At 41.9% G+C, this 18,965-nt stretch overlaps 2 protein-coding genes across 3 annotated transcripts in view; both read left to right on the forward strand.

Moving 5' to 3' along the window:
* The first annotated feature begins 3,573 nt into the window (after positions 1–3,573).
* Positions 3,574–17,312, forward strand: LOC108229825 (anoctamin-9). Of its 2 annotated transcripts, none has more exons than XM_025003629.2 (25): positions 3,574–3,731; positions 3,844–4,020; positions 5,242–5,313; positions 5,404–5,526; positions 5,633–5,769; positions 6,069–6,118; positions 6,205–6,263; positions 7,009–7,088; positions 9,007–9,141; positions 9,245–9,338; positions 9,422–9,482; positions 10,375–10,457; positions 10,571–10,675; positions 10,822–10,989; positions 11,074–11,110; positions 12,875–12,986; positions 13,087–13,144; positions 13,239–13,336; positions 13,421–13,617; positions 13,696–13,848; positions 13,933–14,080; positions 14,178–14,282; positions 14,577–14,667; positions 14,818–14,930; positions 16,685–17,312. In XM_025003629.2, the coding sequence occupies exons 2-25, from the start codon at positions 4,000–4,002 to the stop codon at positions 16,707–16,709; spliced, it is 2,325 nt and encodes a 774-aa protein (XP_024859397.1). In that variant the 5' UTR covers positions 3,574–3,731; positions 3,844–3,999; the 3' UTR covers positions 16,710–17,312. The 2 variants fall into 2 exon arrangements, with proteins under 2 accessions (XP_024859397.1, XP_017260992.1); XM_017405503.3 differs by having other exon boundaries at positions 3,581–3,731; positions 3,849–4,020.
* A 956-nt stretch (positions 17,313–18,268) lies between these two features.
* Positions 18,269–18,965, forward strand: part of sigirr (single immunoglobulin and toll-interleukin 1 receptor (TIR) domain) — an 11,627-nt gene continuing 10,930 nt past the window's right edge. The window contains exon 1 of the mRNA XM_017405634.3: positions 18,269–18,493. Within this exon, the coding sequence (XP_017261123.1) occupies positions 18,427–18,493 (67 nt within the window). The 5' untranslated portion in view covers positions 18,269–18,426. The remainder of the gene's footprint in view (positions 18,494–18,965) is intronic.

Below are 18,965 nucleotides of genomic sequence, written 5' to 3' on the forward strand. Positions count from 1 at the left end.
TAACGAGCGCTGATATTTTTGCATGTGACCCCACAGTCATGAATAAAACATGCGCGCAGTACTGAACTGACAAGCCAATGTTTGTGCCTTGTACAAACAAGAAAACTGCAGCGTCTAACCATGATTTTTTTATTTTATTAGCCTATTTACCTGGTGAGACCTTGGATGCTTCATTTGTTTTAATTTGTTTAACAAAATATCCAGAGGAAACTTCCAGGAACAATGTTAATAACTTGTGCCTTTTCTTAAAACATGTCACGAGGCTTTATTTGGACCCAGATCTTGCACTGAACAGATGATCCAGCAGGCAGGATGTTTGCTTCGGTGTTTTCTTTTAGTTAAGATCAGCACAATGGCTGATATCTCTTCTCAGGCAACTGAACTGCTGAGTTCCTGTTCCTCCCCTGGCAGGGACATCAGGCAAAGGGTCTCTCTCACAGTTCACTGCTGGCCCTCCCAGCCGCCTCCCTGCTCTGTACTTCCACTCTGGTCATATTTAGCAGCAGCGGCCCCCCCCCTCTGTCACTCTTCAAGTGGTTTCCACAGTCCCGCGCGGGTGTAATTATGCTATCCTCCTCTGTGGGGTGTGTCCGGGTTGCAGAAATACAGCCGCTCATTTCTGCCACCGCACCACTTTTTCCACCAGCTTCATGTCGCCTCTCCTCCCTGGGATGTGGGTCTCGCTGGGCGAGCACTGCCCTGTGAGTTTACAGAACCTAATGTTGAAACCAGCCTTAATAACAGGGCACGGGGGACCACCCGTTAATGTTCCTTTGCCCTTTTTTTACACCCCAAATGACATGGTTGCGGAAACAGAAGCAGCAAAGTGTGTGAAAAAACGAGATACTGTGCATAAAAATGTCTGCAGTTTCCAAATGTTTACGCAATATTTCAGGTTGCCCGTTTGAACAAACCAGAAGCGCATCTGTCATAACATGACAGCTGCGCTGCTTTAATTAACTGTGGTGTTGTTCAGAGGCAAAGTTTTGAATATTACCCACAGTACTCCACATGTTACAGGACAAGCACTTTCTCAGCATTCAGCTTTAGATTAGGTGTAACAGTTTTTCAAGTTGTTGGATAATCTGTCAAACCAGAGTTATTTAAAGGATGACAACACTTTCCAAAAGCTACCCCCCACACACACACACACACCCACCACCCCCCTTTATCTATAGTGTTAGCAAAACATCTCATAAACCACCAGACGGGTTTGAAGGAAACTCTCAGACAGTGAACAGTGAATGTATTTAAATGTACACCTGATTAACTTCTAGGGTCAACACCATTCAAAATGGCTGCTACAGCCTTTTGCTAACACAAAGGTGGCTGTAACTCAGTCAGTTTTAGGGATATTGAGCTAGAATTTGGTGTGGTAGTAGCTGAGAGTCATCACAGTGTGAGCTCTCACACATGGGGTCGTACATGAAGTGATTTACAAGTTTGACCAAAGCATCCGTAACTCATTCTCTTCTCAGCAAAGATGATTTTCAGGTTAAATCTCTGGCATGAAAGGCGGTGGGCCACATGCAGTTCTTCAAGGACTTTAATATTGCAACCTTTTTTTAACCTTTTTGCTTTTTAAATTTAAATCAGCTTCTCGTGGCTGCTTAAAAGTCCCTTCCCGGGATGGGTGCTGCAGATTAGCGTGTTGCTAATGTCATCTTGTCCATGTGTTTTCTTTGTTTGATTAAACTTGGACGAATGAACGACTGAGGGAGCTGAAATGAAATTTCCAGGTTCAAAATGGTGCGCGCAGACTTTAGCTACTCTGTCGCTTTCCACCATGAAGGATTTCAGGAAATAAGTGCGCACAGATTGTTCAGAAGTCAAGTGGGCGAGAGGCCTGCGAGAACCTTGCCAGGTCACAAATCCTTCACAATTTTTTTTTTGTATGTTTCTTGTGAAAATAATTTTTAAGACGCAGAAAGAATTTTGCAGAAGTGAAACTGCTTTAAACAGATTTCCCCAAAGATTGTCTCTTCGAGGAATGAGGTGTTCACTGTAGGACCTTTGAATCTGGTAAGTTTTTATTCGGCACTGAATTATACAGAATCTCAAGCCTCATTTGTTTCTGGTTTGACTTTAAAGAGGGGGGTCAGTTTCTTCTTATAGCTTGTTGATCTGTTATTAAAACTTTGCCATTAACTTTGGAGTCAATCCTCCTTGTCTGTTATCAAAATATCTCATAAATCACTGGGCAGATTTCAATGAAACGTTCAGAAACTAATCACTGTATGTGCACCTACGAATGATTACCTTTTGGAGTCAACCTAATTCAAGATGCCTGCCAGAGCTAATCGAATGTTGCCAACAAAAACAAATCAGTGTAACTCAGTCAGTTTTACAAATTTTGAGCTAATTTGCTGTGGAAGTAGCTAGGACTCATTCTCAGCACATTTTCTGAGTGTTACACATCTCACAAGAGCTCTTAATGTGAGATCAGGAGTAACACGATTCATCAAAATGAACCAAAACGGCAACAACTCTGTTCCTTTTCAGCATAGGATGATCCTAATCTGAAACTCTGGCATGAAAAGCGACAGGTGATATGCATTTCTCCAATGAATGATACAGTTTTTACTCAGTTCATTGCTTATTTGTATGATACGTTTTCCATAATAACGACTACAATACATTATAGCATTCATAGCCTAGGCCCATCCCCCAGATGGGCCTTTGGTTATGTAACAAGAACAGAATAAAACATTACGTTAATTAGTCTTTTCCATTATAGAACTCGAAAGCCCTTTAATTTAGACTTTCATTTTCATGAGTGAAAATACAGTTAAGCAGGAAATGTTCATTAATACCATTTTACTGGTATTTATGTTTTATTTCAGTGTTACAGTAACATGCTCACACAGTGACGCCTTAATGTTAATAAAACAAAGACGTTACATATCACAATCAGTCCATTTTGAACACGTAGACTACGCTTCTAAAAGAACATTTTTACATTTCAGCATCGGTGCTGTGTCTCAAGAAAAGAATTGTTCCTTGGAAATGCCAATTATCAAATGTCAGACTGATGTGAGTAGGATGATTCACTCACAGCCAGCTCACACAGGGCTCTGCAAGTGGGCACGCTCCTTTTGTCGGCGGCCGGGCGAGAAGAAGGGCCTGGCGAGGGGGAAGGGAGGAGCTTACCCTGAAACTGGAGAGCAAAGGTTTGTTGGCAGGAGGGAGTTGTCCACCTTAAATCAGGGGCAACCTATGTATTTAACAGTGCCATATAACAGTTGACAACATAAACGTAAAAAATACTAGAAATCACTAGCTGAATCACTTGCTAATGAACATATTCATCTGATTAATTGGCTTTATTGATCTTGTTTGAATCTCGGCAGCGAAGCCCAGTTTGTTTTACATTCGTCACAAAGTCAATGTGAGTTGAGCGAGGTTTGTAGTGCAAACCCCGCCCGCCCCCAGCTAGCCGCTTTTGTCAACCGGGGCTGTAAAATGGTGCGGAACAGGTGGGTGAAGTCAGCGTGTCTGCTGCCATCTAGCGGTAGGCCGCGGGTACTTTTGCACCCTTTCCCCGAGGAGGAGGAGGAGGAGGAGGGGGAGGAGGCAACGTGCGCTTCCATTCCATCGGACCTGACGAATCACATCCAGACTCCGCTTATTTATGTATTTATTTAGCGACTGGTCCGTGGCTACATCACCGCCGCCACACGCAAAGCAAGACGGCTAGGCTTCCTGGTCCTGAGTGGGTGATCCAGCTACAGGTGGCCGGCTTTAAATGTTCACACGGCGGCAACAGGTGGACTCGCTTTGACATACCTCTGCCAGGAAAACAACAGTGCAATTTCTTTTTCTTTTCTTTTTTCTTTTTCTTAGATTAGGTGGAATCCGGAACCAGATGTTCCAGTTGGAGACAATCAGGGCTGACTGAACCGAGGAGGGCTCGGTGGATGCTGGCCGAGGCGCTCTGGTAATCCGGATCGGGGTGGGGGGTGAGGTGAGGTGAGGTGAGGTGGGGGTCTCCGCCGCATCATGCAGCGTCACAGGAGGCAGGTGGGTGATCGCACCTTACACCATGACAACAATTCTGTTCTGATTAGCGCCTTACCTTTCAAACCCGACCTTATTATGACTACAGTGCTGCTGTTCGGGCTGATCTACACAGACCCCAGCCACAGTTGGTCCTGGTTTACCCCCTCTTTGTTTTTTTTTTTACAGCTCCAGTCTAATCTAATCTCGGCTTTGATTCGTTTTACTGCACGTTCAGGCTGTTGTTGTTGATATCACGGAGTTCAGTCCGTTCAGAGTTCAGAGCTGTGTCTGTGGGAGCAGCATGGATCGGCATGTTAATGGCAGCATGTTGAATGTCATGTCACTAATTCAGGTTACACTGAAACTGTGCACCGCCTGCCTTCACTGTGAGTCAGGCTGTGGGAAAGTGGCATTCCCCTGTCACACCTCCAGCTCTTAGTTAGACAGGATTCTTTTGCAGGTAATAACCTTTCTGTTCGATGACGTTGTGAAACCACAGAATTCATAATTAGTCTAAGATGAGATGAGACAGAGTTGCAGGTCAAACCTTGAAAATAACGTTGAGATGCCATGCTCACAGCACGCATGTGACTATCACCTACTGCCATGTCCAATTTTAGCCTAATCGCTGTAAAATTCGCTGACTTATAGCCATTTTTGTGTTGGCTGATGTTGATTAGGTGTGGCAACCATCTTGAATTGAACTGATTCCCAAGGGTAAATCAGCTGTAGACGAATACCCAGTGATCCCTTTCGGAGAGTGTCGTTGAAAATCTGTCCAGTGGATTACGAGATATTTTGCTAACAGACAAGCAGGGCTGACTTGGACAGTCAGTGCTGCAGATTTCGGCAGAGATCACGAGCAGCCCTTGGAGTATGTGTCGCCAACGACTCTCAGCTACAGCCACACCTACATTTATCATAACATTCGGAACATCGACAGAGCTGTAGCCGTTTTTGTGTTCCTTTTTTGGCGGCCCTTTTTTTGAATCCGGTCAACTCCCAAAACGAACGAGTCATAGACGCGTATCCATCGTTCGCTTTCTGGACGTTTCAGGACGTTCTTCCAGGGGTTCACGAGACATTTTGGTGTCAAACACCAAGAGAAAGACACGGACGAAAACATGCTCGTCCGCTTTTGCCTTTTGGCTGCAGTCTCTTTTTAATATGTGTTATAAAAAAGGCATAACTAATCATTTTATAATTCCTTCTTAACGCTCGTTTTATTATTTTGTGTTAAAGCCCAGCATTGAGCTGCTGGAATTCCTCGGCTTGGTAAAGGAGAACGGAGCGGAACAGACTCCTCCTCCAGTGGTGAGAGGACTCAGAGCATCTCTGGTCTTAGGTTAGAATTACAGATTAAGTGTGGCCTGGTCAAGCTGACACGCCGTTTTCGCCACACAGACGACTCCGCTGTCGTACGACTACATCCTGGTGGCCAAATATGTTAACGACTACGAGCGACAGCACTCCAGGAAACAAGCGGAGTACATAGACCAGCTGAAGAAGAAGAACTTCAGAGTGACAGTGGGTTTTTCACAGTGTGTGTGTGTGTGTGTGTGTGTGTGTGTGTGTGTTACTGTGCGGCAAAGGTGTCACGGTCCAGACGCGTCTCTCGATCTCTTCCTGACAGAAAATCATATACGATGACATCGTCTTCTATGGGCTTCAGGCTCCTAAAGAGGTGTTTGAGAGGTACCGGTACCTGCTCAAGGTGTCCGACACCTGCAACTGGAGCACGCATCAGAACATCATGTCTCTCAGCACCAGGTAAACGGCAGCTATCTCAGATTTTTCAAACAACCTCTGATGCTATTTCAAGCATACGTCCTGTTTAAATGCGCGGTGATATCATCGCTACAAGACACCTCGGCGTATCTCGTTTCGATGGCTAATCGCTTTGTGGGTCAAATCGCAGGCTTGTCGTCCTGCGCAGCTGTGCAGTTTTGAACTGTCTCTTAAGATTAGCCGTCGCCAGTAAATGGGCGACTTTGTCAGGATCCGTCGCCTGAATGGCACTTGACTTGCTGCGACGATGAGTTTACGAGTGATGCTTGCCCTCGTTGCAGGATAAGGGTGGTCCACTTCATCTTGAACAACACAGAGATCAGCTCGGGGGGTGAGTAGGAGACACTCAGAGTCGAGTCGCTCTTCATTTCCATCGGCTCGTTTTGATAATCTTCCTCTTTGTTGTTGACTTTCCAGAGGTCTTACGGGATCTCATGAAGGCAAAGATTTTTGAGACAAAGTTCTGTTTACACGAGGTAAATTTCCTGATATACGTATGATTAAATGCTGTTTTGTTTTTTTTCCTGCTACAACAAACATTATGACCTCTTAGAGTTGTGTTATTGTCACCAGTGTGTGTCTGATAAGTCCCAGGCCTCAGTCAGTCAGTTTTGAGGTGATACTCGTATTGATTCAGAGCAAACACTGGAATAAAAGTATATAAGAATAAAAGTAGTCCTTGTGCTGTTCGTGTCGGCTGTGAGTCAGAGGATACATCATGACAAGCCGATGCCGACACAGAAAGAGTAAACTGAAATGTTTGTCCTTGTTCTCTTTTGTCGAACGCTTCTGAAATTAGGAAGTGAAACTTGGCAGTAGTTTTCTAAATAATAAACTGCTGTCAGAAAACAAAAAAACAAAAACCACTTGCTCCTAGAAACGCTGTGAGGCTCGTATGAATGCGGTGAGTCATGCGACGCTCGGAGTAAGTGGGCATGTGTGTGAGCATACAGCGTCTAATATGTGACTGTGAAAACATTAACATGTTTGCCCTCCTGCGTGCTGGTTTGAACACATGCAGGCTAAATAAAAGGCCCGGACGTTTAGGCTTGAAGTGAGTTCCAGATGGTATTAATGTGGTGTTAAAGATGCTCCTATATTAGCTGGAATGAACACTGTTTGAAAGACTCTCTGTGTTACAGCATGTTGCATGAAGCGGTTTGCACGAACCTCTTCGTCATGTGGACGCTTTCCCGTGATTCCATGTGCCTCTGCTTTCAGAAAAAGACACAGAAAGACCTCAAGAAGAAATGGGCACGATGGACAGCCTGTTTCCAAGGGCAACCCGTAACTGATGTCAGGTTTGGACTGCAGCACGACAGCCTCTTCATTATTCTGCCTTCCATTCTGCTCATTAAATGGCTGCGTTATTGTTTCAGAAACAAGACCGCAGCAAACACGTCACCAACGCGCTGCAATCAGAACCTTAGATATATTCGGGAGTTAGAGCAGCTCACATCTGCAGGAGTGGGGAGTTGTGTCTGTCAGAAAACAGAAAAAAAAGAGCAATAATGACCTAATAACTAGAGAGTGAGTGCTGAGGCCTGAATGACTGAAGGAGCTAAAACTGAGCTATGAGCTAAAAGAGGCAAAACACTAGCTAAAAGCCAAAATAAGCAAAATGCTAATTACGCTAGCTAAAAGTAGTGAAAGGTATTTAAAAGGTAAAAGCAGGAGAAAGGTAGCTAAAAGCAAAAAAAAAAAAAAAAAAAAAAACTGGAAGCTGAATGTAGCAAAAGGCGAGCTAAAAGCAAAATTAGGCAGAATAGTAGCTAAAAGCTGAACATTAGTTAAAAGCTAAAAGTAGCATAAGAGGACAACCACAGATCATGTTTGCTGAAGAGAATAATGTTTTTAAATGAACTCCTAATGTATTTCTAAGGGGAGACAATTTGTAAATGAAGTTAAATATTTTGTAAAGTGTCATCATTACAAAAAGCAGAAGTCATTATGAATGAACTCTAAATTTACAAATTCTAAATTTCATGGGATATCACAAGACTTCACAGTCAGAGTAAGTGTTGAGGATGACTCTCAGCTACCTCCACATTAGATGTTTGCTCCATATCTGTGAAACTGAGTTTTAGCCGTTTTTGTGTTGGCTCATGTCGATTGGCTGTGGCGGCCATCTTGAATTGGGCTGATTACAGTAGGTGTTCATCCAGTAACTACTTCATGAAAGTCTGTCCAGATATTTTGCTAACAGGCAGACAGAGTTGACTTCCAAACGTTAATGACAAAACTTTAAGGAAGGATTTTGTTCTTGTTGTTCTTTAGCACCCAGAATCTGTGTTTGGTTTGGAAATCACTAATGTATCGATAAACTATTTGATAAAACACTCATTTACTAAAATATAAGACCCAAGTTTTATTTGGCTCTTATACTGGAATTATGCAATGCTGAACTTTTCTCATCATGTGTGTACTCCCAGCACCTGATCTCCGTCAGTTTTCTTTACGTTTTGACTTCAGCAAAGATTTGCTCAGTTGAACTTGTACCACAGGAAAAAACACATTTAAACTCTGTCATTTGCTACAATTAGACATCCTAATTTTATTTCAGAATAAAAATTATTCCTAATAACAGAAAGAGTCATTAACTGTTCAGTTTGTTGCAGGGAAGTGATATGCTGCAGAAATCTGCATCCTGGTGTGAGCAGGGATCTGACTTTGATATTTGCCACCTACCTAAACATTTATGCACACCAATCGCACCCCACGCATCGCAGCCGTGGCGCCCACACACTCTAGGACACCCCCGGATATTGATCGTCCATGTACTGAAACTGATCAGAGCTGTTTTTGCTGTGAAAAGTATTATAATATCAGGTTAGGGCTTATAATGATGTAGTTGACAGGTGTGAATATTATGGCATAAAACTCAGAAACAAAAAGTATAAATGAAACACAATTTTGCAAGATCTCGCAAAATGCGTGGCTCACAAAGTTAATCGGTTGTAGATGTGCATCCAATAATTACTTTTTGAGAGTTTCATTAGAGTCTGTCCAGTGGTTCATGAGATATTTTGCTAACGTCAACCGTTAACGCCAAAGTTTTAATCAGAGCTGCTTCACAAAGTGTAGCGCTCAGAGTATATGTTGGAAAAATACTGGGCTCCATCCATCCATCCATACATCCATCCATCCATACATCCATACATCCATACATACTTTTCTAACTGGGATAACTCTTCTGACCTGTACGATTTGTGTTCGCAGGAACTACTTCGGGGAGAAGGTTGCCCTGTACTTCCTGTGGTTGGGGTGGTACACATATCTCCTCATCCTCCCCGCAGTGATCGGGGTCCTAGTGTTTCTCTACGGCCTGAGTTATTTCAACACCTCCCCCCTCATGTGAGCCTCTGCGCCCGGTTTCTCACGGCTTCTGTGTTGTGATAAGAGCGTTTCCTCTGTGATTACTCCTTGCAATTGATGACTGACCTCACCTGTCTTGTAGAAAAGAGGTCTGTGAGTCCGACAGAATCATGTGTCCACTTTGTGACCAGAGCTGCAAAGTGTGGCAGCTCAACGAGACCTGCACATATGCCAAGGTGACGTCTGCGCAGTTGCCACCAAAGGTCTGAGTGGGAATGTCTGCATGCTGGTGCTCACCGCTGCTCTTTTCTGTCCACAGCTGAGCTTACTGTTCGACAACAATGGCACGATGATCTTTGCCATGTTCATGGCGATCTGGAGTGAGTTTGTCAACACGCACAAACATATTTGTAACTCAGAGGTTGGAGTTTGAATCCAGCATTGGTTTTAACTTGTCTAAACATTTTAGGCTGGCAGGGGACACCTTGTACAAACTGAGTCTTTTATCTGCCTCAGATTTATTTTATTTAACTGCCAGTTTTTATCTTCTCTGAGATGTTTCACTGCCAAAGAGATATCACAGAGAGAACCTACACCTCTTGGCTACCTTCATATCTTAACAAACCATCGCCATCTGGCTGTGGGAGGGGTCAAGACAGTAATTTATATAATCTGTAAGACTATAAGCCATGTCTATATATATATTTAAAAAGGAACATTTGATCCAATTGTATAATAAAAAGAAGAAGAAAGGGAAAAAAACACCCTGACAATATTGGGTTATCATTCATTTTTACCAAACAGTAAGAGTTTTACAAAGTATTAAAGCTGACAGCAGACTTGTTTCCCAAACTGTTGAGGTGTAGTGTAAACTTTAAACACAGAATGCAATAAGTTCTAAAAGTCTTTCAAACTTGTACGATTAGACGACAAGTAAACATGTAAATTAGTCTAGCACAGTGGTGTCCAATCCTGGTCCTGGAGGGCCACCGTCCTGCATGTTTTAAATGTTTCTCCGCTCTTCAGCATGACTTCAAGTTCCGCAGAAGCCTGTTAATCACTCAGTCATTCAATTTAGGTAGGTCGAAGCAGAGAAACACCTAAAACATTCAGGACAGCGGCCCTCCAGGACCAGGATTTGACACCACTGGTCCAGCACATCCTTTATTATTGCGGATTTTAGAAGAGGAGTTATTATTTTATGCTTTTCAAAGATGCGCAGACAGTGATTCGGTGCCATCAAATAAGGAACATTTCTTTGTCTTCCTGCAGCGACGCTGTTTCTGGAGTTCTGGAAGAGACATCGGTCTGCTTATGTCTTTGAATGGAAGGTGGCTGACTGGTCGGAGGAAGAGGTACAATCATAAAGACTGATGTGTTACATTTTAGTTCAATAAGACTCATACAGAGTTTGTAGGATGTCTTTTATGTGCTTTTTTAAAAAAAAAAAATCTGAATTCATTTATAGGAGGAGCTCATCCTGGAAATTGTGAATGATGCTGATTGTAGTCCAAAGCCGTTCAAGCACTCCTACCTGCGCAGCACTGTGGTTCTAATATGCGTAACACTCATGGTGGGAAACGTCTCAGTGTTTTTCTCTTTATCTAAACGTATGAAAGGAGATAAAACTACTCAAGTTTCAGTTTAAAATAAACAGGGCTCTCAATGTCTCTAAGTTAAATAGTAAATGTTGTAGAATTTTTTTTTCTGTTTCCACAGATACTGGTGATCATTGGCCTGACACATGCCTTGGTGGTGTTCAGGGTGATGGTTGCAAGGTTTTTGGCTGACCATGAAGAATGGGAGTTTCTGAACAGCAACTCTAACATCGGAGCCATGATGGCGGGGGCTATCATCCACTTCATCATCATCACGGTCATGACTCGGGTATGAAGGTCTTCCAAAGTGGACCTCTGTGTGACTTTTAGCTTCAGGTGCTCTGTGAACCTCATCATAAATTTGTCTTTGCAGGTCAACCGGATTGTAGCCATGAAGCTTTGTGCAATCGGTATGTTTACTGTTTATATTCCTATTATTACTAAAACCCACAATGAGGAGGCAGTTGGCTCATAAAGTACTGTGCAAAAGTCTTGAATCAGCCCATATATGTTTATAGTTCTTGCAGTCTTTTAAAGTGGTTAATATTTCTCTGAAGGCATGCTATATTGCTAAATGTTTTCACTCACCCATCCAAATCATTGAATTCAGGTGTTCCGATCCCTTCCACGGCCACAGGTGTATAAAATCAAGCACCTAGGCATGCAGACTGCTTCTACTAACATTAGTGAAAGAACGGGTCGCTCTCAGGAGCTCAGTGAATTCCAGCGTGGTACCATAATAGGATGCTACCTGTTATGAAATTTCATCCCTACTCTGTTAGTGGGATTATAACAAAGTGGAAGCGATTGGGAATGACAGCAAATCAGTTCCGAAGTGGTAGGTCACGTAAAATCATAGAGCGGGCTCAATGGATGATGAGGCGCATGGTTCACCGAGGTCGCCAACGTCTATTAATCTGTTGGACAAGTTTGGGTTTGGCGGTTGCTGGGAGAACAATACTTGTCTGACTGCATTGTGGCGAATGTAAAGTTTGTTGGCAGGAGGATCGTGGCGTGGGCTTGTTTTGCAGAAGTTGGCCTTCAGGCATTAAAAGGCTCCAAAACTCAACGGATGAGCAACTGTTGGGTCGACACATGCAAACAACTTAGTAGAGAACCAGTTTTAAACTTTATCTTTTGCTCGAATCTAGATGGCTTTGATAATTCTCTTACCAGCAAAGACAGAATTAGTTTTCATTTTTTGTCACACCTATAAAAAAGATAACACAGTTTGAGACACCCAAAATGAAATTTTAGCACCAACAAGGTCATTTCCAAAGACAGATTAAAACCTGACACACATTCGATGATAAAACGAAGGATGACGCCTCGCTCAGGTCCTGTGTCTTTGCTGAAACTTCCTGTTTCTTAAAGACATGATTTTCAGGCACTGTTCACCTGCTGTAGATATGCGGTATGTTTGCCCCCAACACTTCCTTTTTGTCCTCCACTTGTCCACTGTCCAATTTATACATAAATTGTCACGGACATTTTTTAGTCACGTCAAGGTCAGGTACAACGACTCGACAGAAAATGAGTAAAAAAAGGAGCCAAAGTCCAAAGAAAAACCTTGAAAGATCTTCAGAAAGCTCAAAGAACTATTGATATTTACATACATGCCTCAGATTTGTCTCTCTGTCAAACTGACAACTGAAATGATAATTGAAGTTAATTTTGAACATTTCAATAGCTGAGAGAACTATTTACATCTTCTTGTTGACATAATGAAAAAATTAACTTCCTCAAACAGAATATTTCTTTAAAAAACAGATATTTTCACACTTTTTGTGCTACTAGATAATGGTGAAGTTGTGAAAACCAGGGTAAAAAAAAACAGCAATATTTTGAAGTAGATTTTAGAGAACTGTTTTTGCAAGAATTGAGGAGATCTCGTTGTATTTCTATGGGGGTTATTTCTTATTTCTTTGTAAATGAAGTTAAATATTTCAAAATGTATAAAAGTTACAAATACTAAAAGCCCAGAGCACGCTATTCCCCATTTATTTTTGAATGGTTAAGTAAAGTTGACTCAGCATTTACGCCATCATTCCAGAAAGAAAAGGGTGAGCAGGAACAAGCCTGGAAATCTGACTCATGTGCTGTACTTTACTCCTTCTGGGACCCTCTAAATACCCAGCAGACCCTGACAACAGATCTGTTGTTCTGTTGGTCAGAGAAAACCAGGTCATTTGCCGCCACAGAGAGGAGTTTCACAGTGAAGATGTTCACCTTCCAGTTCTTCACCTATTTCTCCTCCCTCTTCTATGTGGCCTTTATTCTTGGCAGGTAAAAACTTGTTTGACTCATGTTTGAACTAATGAACCCCTCCTGATTAATTTAAGCTCATCTAACGAAGAATGGCTTGTTTTTCCAACACTTCTGACAGGATAAATGGCCACCCAGGTGACTATGTACGAATTGCAGGGAAATGGAGGCTTGAGGAAGTGAGCAAACATATATTTGGTATTCTTTTTTACATGTTTTGATTAGCGATAAATGATCTGATTCTACCTAAACATTTTCCTCTGGTACACGAAGTGTCACCCCAGCGGATGTCTCACAGACCTGTTCATTCAAATGACCATCATAATGACTCTGAAGCAAACCCTCAACAATGTGTTTGAGTACACCGGCCCGTAAGTTCTGATTAGTTTTCTGACCACGTACGGTTTGTACCATGTTGGTTTGAACTGATTAAAGCTCTCTGATGCTTCCATCAGCTGGTTCAATAACTACGTGAAGAAGAAAAGATCCAAGAAGCTGCAGAGAAAATGCGCCGTCTGCTACCAGAGAAATGAGTCCGAAACCAACGCCGGATTTGAAATGTGCGAGAACTGCAAGCTCAGAGACTGGCAGAAAAACTACGAGCTCACCGATGTGAACTCTTTCAGCCTGTTCAACGAGTTCTTGGAGATGGGTATGAACTGTGAGCTCAGGAGATGCATTAGGCTCCAGACTAGCTTTGGTTGATTTGTTTTTTCTGCTTTCTCTTCAGCGATCCAGTTCAGCTTTACCACCATATTTGTGGCAGCGTTTCCCCTCGCTCCTTTGCTGGCTCTCATTAATAATGTCTTTGAGGTCCGTTTGGATGCCATTAAAATGGTGACCCTGGAGCGCAGAATGGTTCCCAAGAAAACCAATGACATCGGTGAGGGTGATTTCCAAATAAAAGTTGATTTGGTTTTATTCTTTTATAGAATCGTGCATGTTGACCCTTCTCTTTTTTCCTCAGGTGTGTGGATACACATTCTGGAGGTTATTGGTGTTATAGCGGTCATTGCAAACGGCCTGGTGATCGGTGTTTCATCAGATTTTATCCCTCGACTCGTGTATCTTTACCGCTACGGTCCATGTGTCGGCAACACCACAGAAAACATGGAGTGAGAATATGTATTATTCTGTAAAATGTTATTTTGTTTTGTTTTCTGCAATAATTTGGGTAAATCTCACCTACACATGCTTCTTTTCTTGTTTTAGCTGCATGGTTGGCTACATCAACAACACCCTGTCCATTACAGACACAAAAATGTTTGCACCTAAACAGTTGGTCACTTCTGGAGGCCTGAATATCACTTCATGCAGGTTTGTTCGCTTCTATTTTTCTTCCATAACTGAAGTCCCAGTCGTGACACTAAAATGACCATAAAACAAATCTTTAGACAAGTAGTCAGTGGAAATCAGTGTCTGCATGAAACTGGAATGCTCTTGGTTTATTTTTGGTATGTTTTTCTTTTCCCTTGATGGTATTGCATCAGGCTGTTCAGGTGATGTTTACATTCTTTCACAAGCAGTCAACTGGACTTGCAGCTTGCAGCCACACCCGTCTCTCATTTAAAAAACACCTAAAAACTTTGCCTTCTCTGTTCCTCTTCACAGCTACAAAGACTACAGGGACAGTGACTACAACTTTACCCCACAGTTCTGGCTGATTTTAGCCATTCGCTTTGCATTTGTCATCCTCTTTGAGGTGAGCTTTAGCAAAGGCTGTCTAATTTTACCTGCTTTTAAAGTCAGCGTGTATGAGTTGAGTCCCCGGGCTGCAGTGATGATACTGCTCTGCTTGTTTGCAGAAGGTGGTGAAAAAAAGCGTTCCTGACTTTCTTTTCTTTGCCTGCAGCATGTTGTCATCATTTGCAAATTCATCGCATCCTGGTTTATACCACCTGTTCCTATGATAGTGAAGAATGATAAACTCATTGATAAGCTCAACAGGCTAAAATTGGAGCTCAGGTGAGTCTGAAACATGGCCGGTTGCCAAAATTAAAAATGCTATGAGTTTTTTTTTTATGCAGTAGCAGTTAATATCACATGCCATCTCTGTTTAAATGCTTTAAAACCAAAACACAAATGATAACAGAGTTTCTAAAGGGTTCTGATTTTGCCTGACTTTAATTTTTAGTCTGAATATGGGGCATAACTCACTATAAATTTCATTTGATTACATCGTAAGTGGGCCTCTAACTTGTTTTTAATCCTCTGCTCATCCACAGATGCTATAAAATAATAAAACAGCACATTATTTTACTTAGTTTTGAAGAATTGGTATCAGAAGTCAACAGTTAAATAATTTAATAACTATATTTGAATTTCATATAATTTGCTAAACAACATTTTAATGTAGCTTTGGTCAGTCTGCAACATTTGTTGTCACCTCAAAGAAACAAGAACAAGGAAGAAGTATGTTTTGAAGGCAGTTTTGTGACAATAAACAGTAAAACTAAAGGCCTAGCAGTCCTTGAAGGCATTTCACCCCTCCATCTGTCCATTTTCTTTACCCGCTTCTCCTTTCTGGGGCCTATCTCCAGCAGTCGCCATGTGAGAGGCGGGGGACACCCTGGACAGGTCTCTAGTCCATCACAGGGACACAAAGGGACAAACAACTTTTCATGCTCTCACCTAGAGTTATCAGTTAACCAAATATGCATGTTTTAAACCCACGTGAGCACAGGTAGAACATGTAAACTACACCTATTAAGGTGGGGTTGCAGACTGGAAAGCGAACTTGCATCCTTTTTGCTGGGAGGCAACAGCTCTAACCACTGCACCGCTGTGCCACCCAGTGCATTTAATGCCAGAATTTAAACTGAAGCCATCTTCTGCTGAGACGGAACGGCGTTACAGCCTGTGGGGTGTGGCTCAGCTGCCTGTTCTCTTCTCTGGCCTCAGCACATTACAGCAGCCATAGACAGGGAGGCTGATTAGAAACACACCCCAGCTTGTTCCCAGTCCCCCCTCACCCAACGCTGTTCCCTTTAAAACGCCGCTCCATCTCTCTGCTGCAGCTGCACACCACACCTTGCAAATGACTTGATGGCTGCGCAGCCTCGTGCGTTACTGTGAGCTCTTACGAGATGCGTTAGTCCTCAGAGAATGTGTTGAGCCTGCCTCTCAGCTACCGCCGCACCAGATTACAGCTCAATATCTGTGAAAATGACTGAGTTCGAGTCAGTTTTGTGTAGTCTGATTTGGATTGGCTGTGGCGGCCATCTTAAATCGGGTTGACTCCAAAAGTTAATCAGTTGTTGATATACATTCAACTTACTGAGTGTTTCATTAAAGCCCATCCGCTGGTCCATGAGATGTTTTTCTAACGCTTCAAACTAACAAATACACACATGCACTCAAACAGACGCGCAAAAACCTTATCGCTTCTCGCCTTCTGTCTGTGGCAGGTGATCAGATATGTGTTTATGTCAAACAAAATGTGGAGTAAAGTTAGTGGCCAGCATGGCTTTTTTGTAATTAAACTGACTACCAGACCTTTAGTAGAAAAACGGGAACTAATAAGATTTGCACAACATTTTATTGTCTGTTTAATACAACTTTTATTTTGTCTGTGTGATGAGGTGTTTTTTTTTAAAGATGACCATTTCAGTTGTTATACATTCCAGATAAATTTACCGGTTTAAATTAAAGGCATGTAAGTTATATCTAAATGTCTAAATGATGGCTTGAGGTGACAAATGTTTTGTTGTTTCCTACAGGTCGTTTGAAGAAGGACAACATTAAAACACTTCAGTGGGGCACACTCTGACCCTGAAAACATGAACCGAGTACAGCCGTGTGCCGTTTAAATGTAAAAAGCTGTTCCAGGACTGGGACGGTTCAAAGGCCAACACTCATCTTCCTGAAGAGATCAGATGAAGAATCGTTGCTGCTGTCAGATGTTAAGCGCTGGCTGCTTAGAACTACATTTGTAAAAAATTGACTTAAAAAAAAAAGGCTTTTTCTTCTCGCTCAAAATGTGCAAAAGTGACTTATACTGCTGGTTATGCCTTTTATGAGATTTGTTCTTATTTTATCCTGAGCTCACACTGAGAGCTTCGTGTTAGATCTGTATTTGTGAGCCATATCTGCGTGTTTTCACTGAAGGCCTGAAGGTAATTTAATCTGCTCCTACAAACAGACTGCTGACTGTGTTATTATCATGTTGCCTTACGTTGTAAAACAAAGCGCTGTGATGCTTGTTGCTTTTAATTAATTCAGACAAAAATGTGACGGTGTGTTTTGTAAACGAGAATGTTTTGCATTATTATTATTATTATTATTATATTTTATATTATTGAATAAATGAGGGACCGTTTGTCCTTATGAGCTGTCTTTTAAATGGAACGTGTCTCTGTGTTTTCCTTTTCGGCAAAAATCTACAGAGATAAATCTAGAAACAATGGTAGCTAACAGTATGTTTCCATTCTAGCTCTCAGTGACAAAATTTGGTAATAAATAATAAATAAACGAGAACAAACCAAAAAATTAACAAATTACAGTTATACAGTATTGTGATTGCAGATGTTTGTCAGTAACCTTATTCTCAGGTGTGTTGTAAATAAACAGAGTTAGGAGTTCACATATTTAATTTGGTATAGTGCTCCAGGTATGAAATGCTCAAAGATTTTGTCCAAAGTGCTTTTCATGAACCGATAGTGTCCTCTAGAGCCCGCTCTAGTCCAGCTTTTTGTGTTTTGTTTAATGAATTCCTGCAGCAGGGATGGAGCTTACCTGTTATGTACCCTTTAAGTACTAAAAAAAGTCAACCATGGTTGTAGCAAATATACAAGACCAGGTATGTCCCTGATACATTACATTATTGGATGCAAAATTTGAAAGAGACATGATGTTCCCACCTTAATTGTCTGAGTTCACAATGTGCTGTAATGAATTAGGATCAAGTAATCTGAATACCTGTTCTATCAAATAAAGAAAACATTAACTTCTTTTAACTTTTCCACCCTCAAATAAGACTTCCAATATTGAGTTTTGTTGGAAAACAGACCTACAGACACTTTCACTAGTCAGTAACATGAGGAAAATGTGCAGCTGAAATAAAAAGTATTAATGTGAGGATGTAATTCAGCAGCTCATAAAAAGCATAAATGTGGACAGGAAATATTTAATGGCTTAATTTAAAAAGAAAAGTTTTTAAGTTGTACAGTTTGACAGCATAGTGTAGTTCCGGGAGTGTTTTTTTTTTTTTCCTGCACCACCTCGTCCAATAATCTGCAGGTAGGAGCCGGTGATGGAGTCACGTGACCCCGGGAAGCCAATCAGCGGCAGAGCTTCCGGTTCTTCCAGGTGCAGTTGATTAAACAGAAGGCTGACGTCTGCGGAGCCACCTTCAGTGGGAAACAAAACGACGTTAAACTAACTTTAACAACAACAAAAAAAGCGCTTGTGGCGGATTATTTTTTTCCAGCCGGAGGAAGGAGTAAGAGGAGAACTTCGGCTCATGGCGAATATTTTATTTGCCTCTGTTTTAGTGTGCTCCGGGTTGTTATGGACTCCTCTCGTTTTCGGTAAGGATGGACGATAAAAATAATAAAAATGTACTTCAGTTCAGCCTTAACTTTTATTTCTCCTCCTTTGAGCACTCCTCTTTCAGTCTGGGTGCTCAAAAAATTCTTCTTCTCCTCTTTATTAATATTATTATTCAGTTTTTCCTGAAAGTACAATTGACGGAAAGATCAATGCTCGCTGTTCCACCAGGTCAGCGCGCGCGTGGTTTGGGCGTGCAGGGTCAGGTAAGTCACGTGCTGTTGCCAGGCAACAGGAGCAGACTTCGGACCCGGATGGACCCGTGCTTGAATATGTGAAAAGTACACTTGAACCAGGGAGACGACGCTGAAGTTGGCATTAAATTCTAGCGTCGAATAGCTAAAGGGCGATTCCACCTAATTTTTCACTACCATCCGCGTCTTTAATTGATTCTAATTTAAAAACTACTGCACCTAGACACTTCAAACCTGGACTGGATTATTCTCCTCTTCC

Source organism: Kryptolebias marmoratus, linkage group LG11 (assembly GCF_001649575.2).
Source record: "Kryptolebias marmoratus isolate JLee-2015 linkage group LG11, ASM164957v2, whole genome shotgun sequence".
NCBI classification, from domain to species: Eukaryota; Metazoa; Chordata; class Actinopteri; order Cyprinodontiformes; family Rivulidae; genus Kryptolebias; species Kryptolebias marmoratus.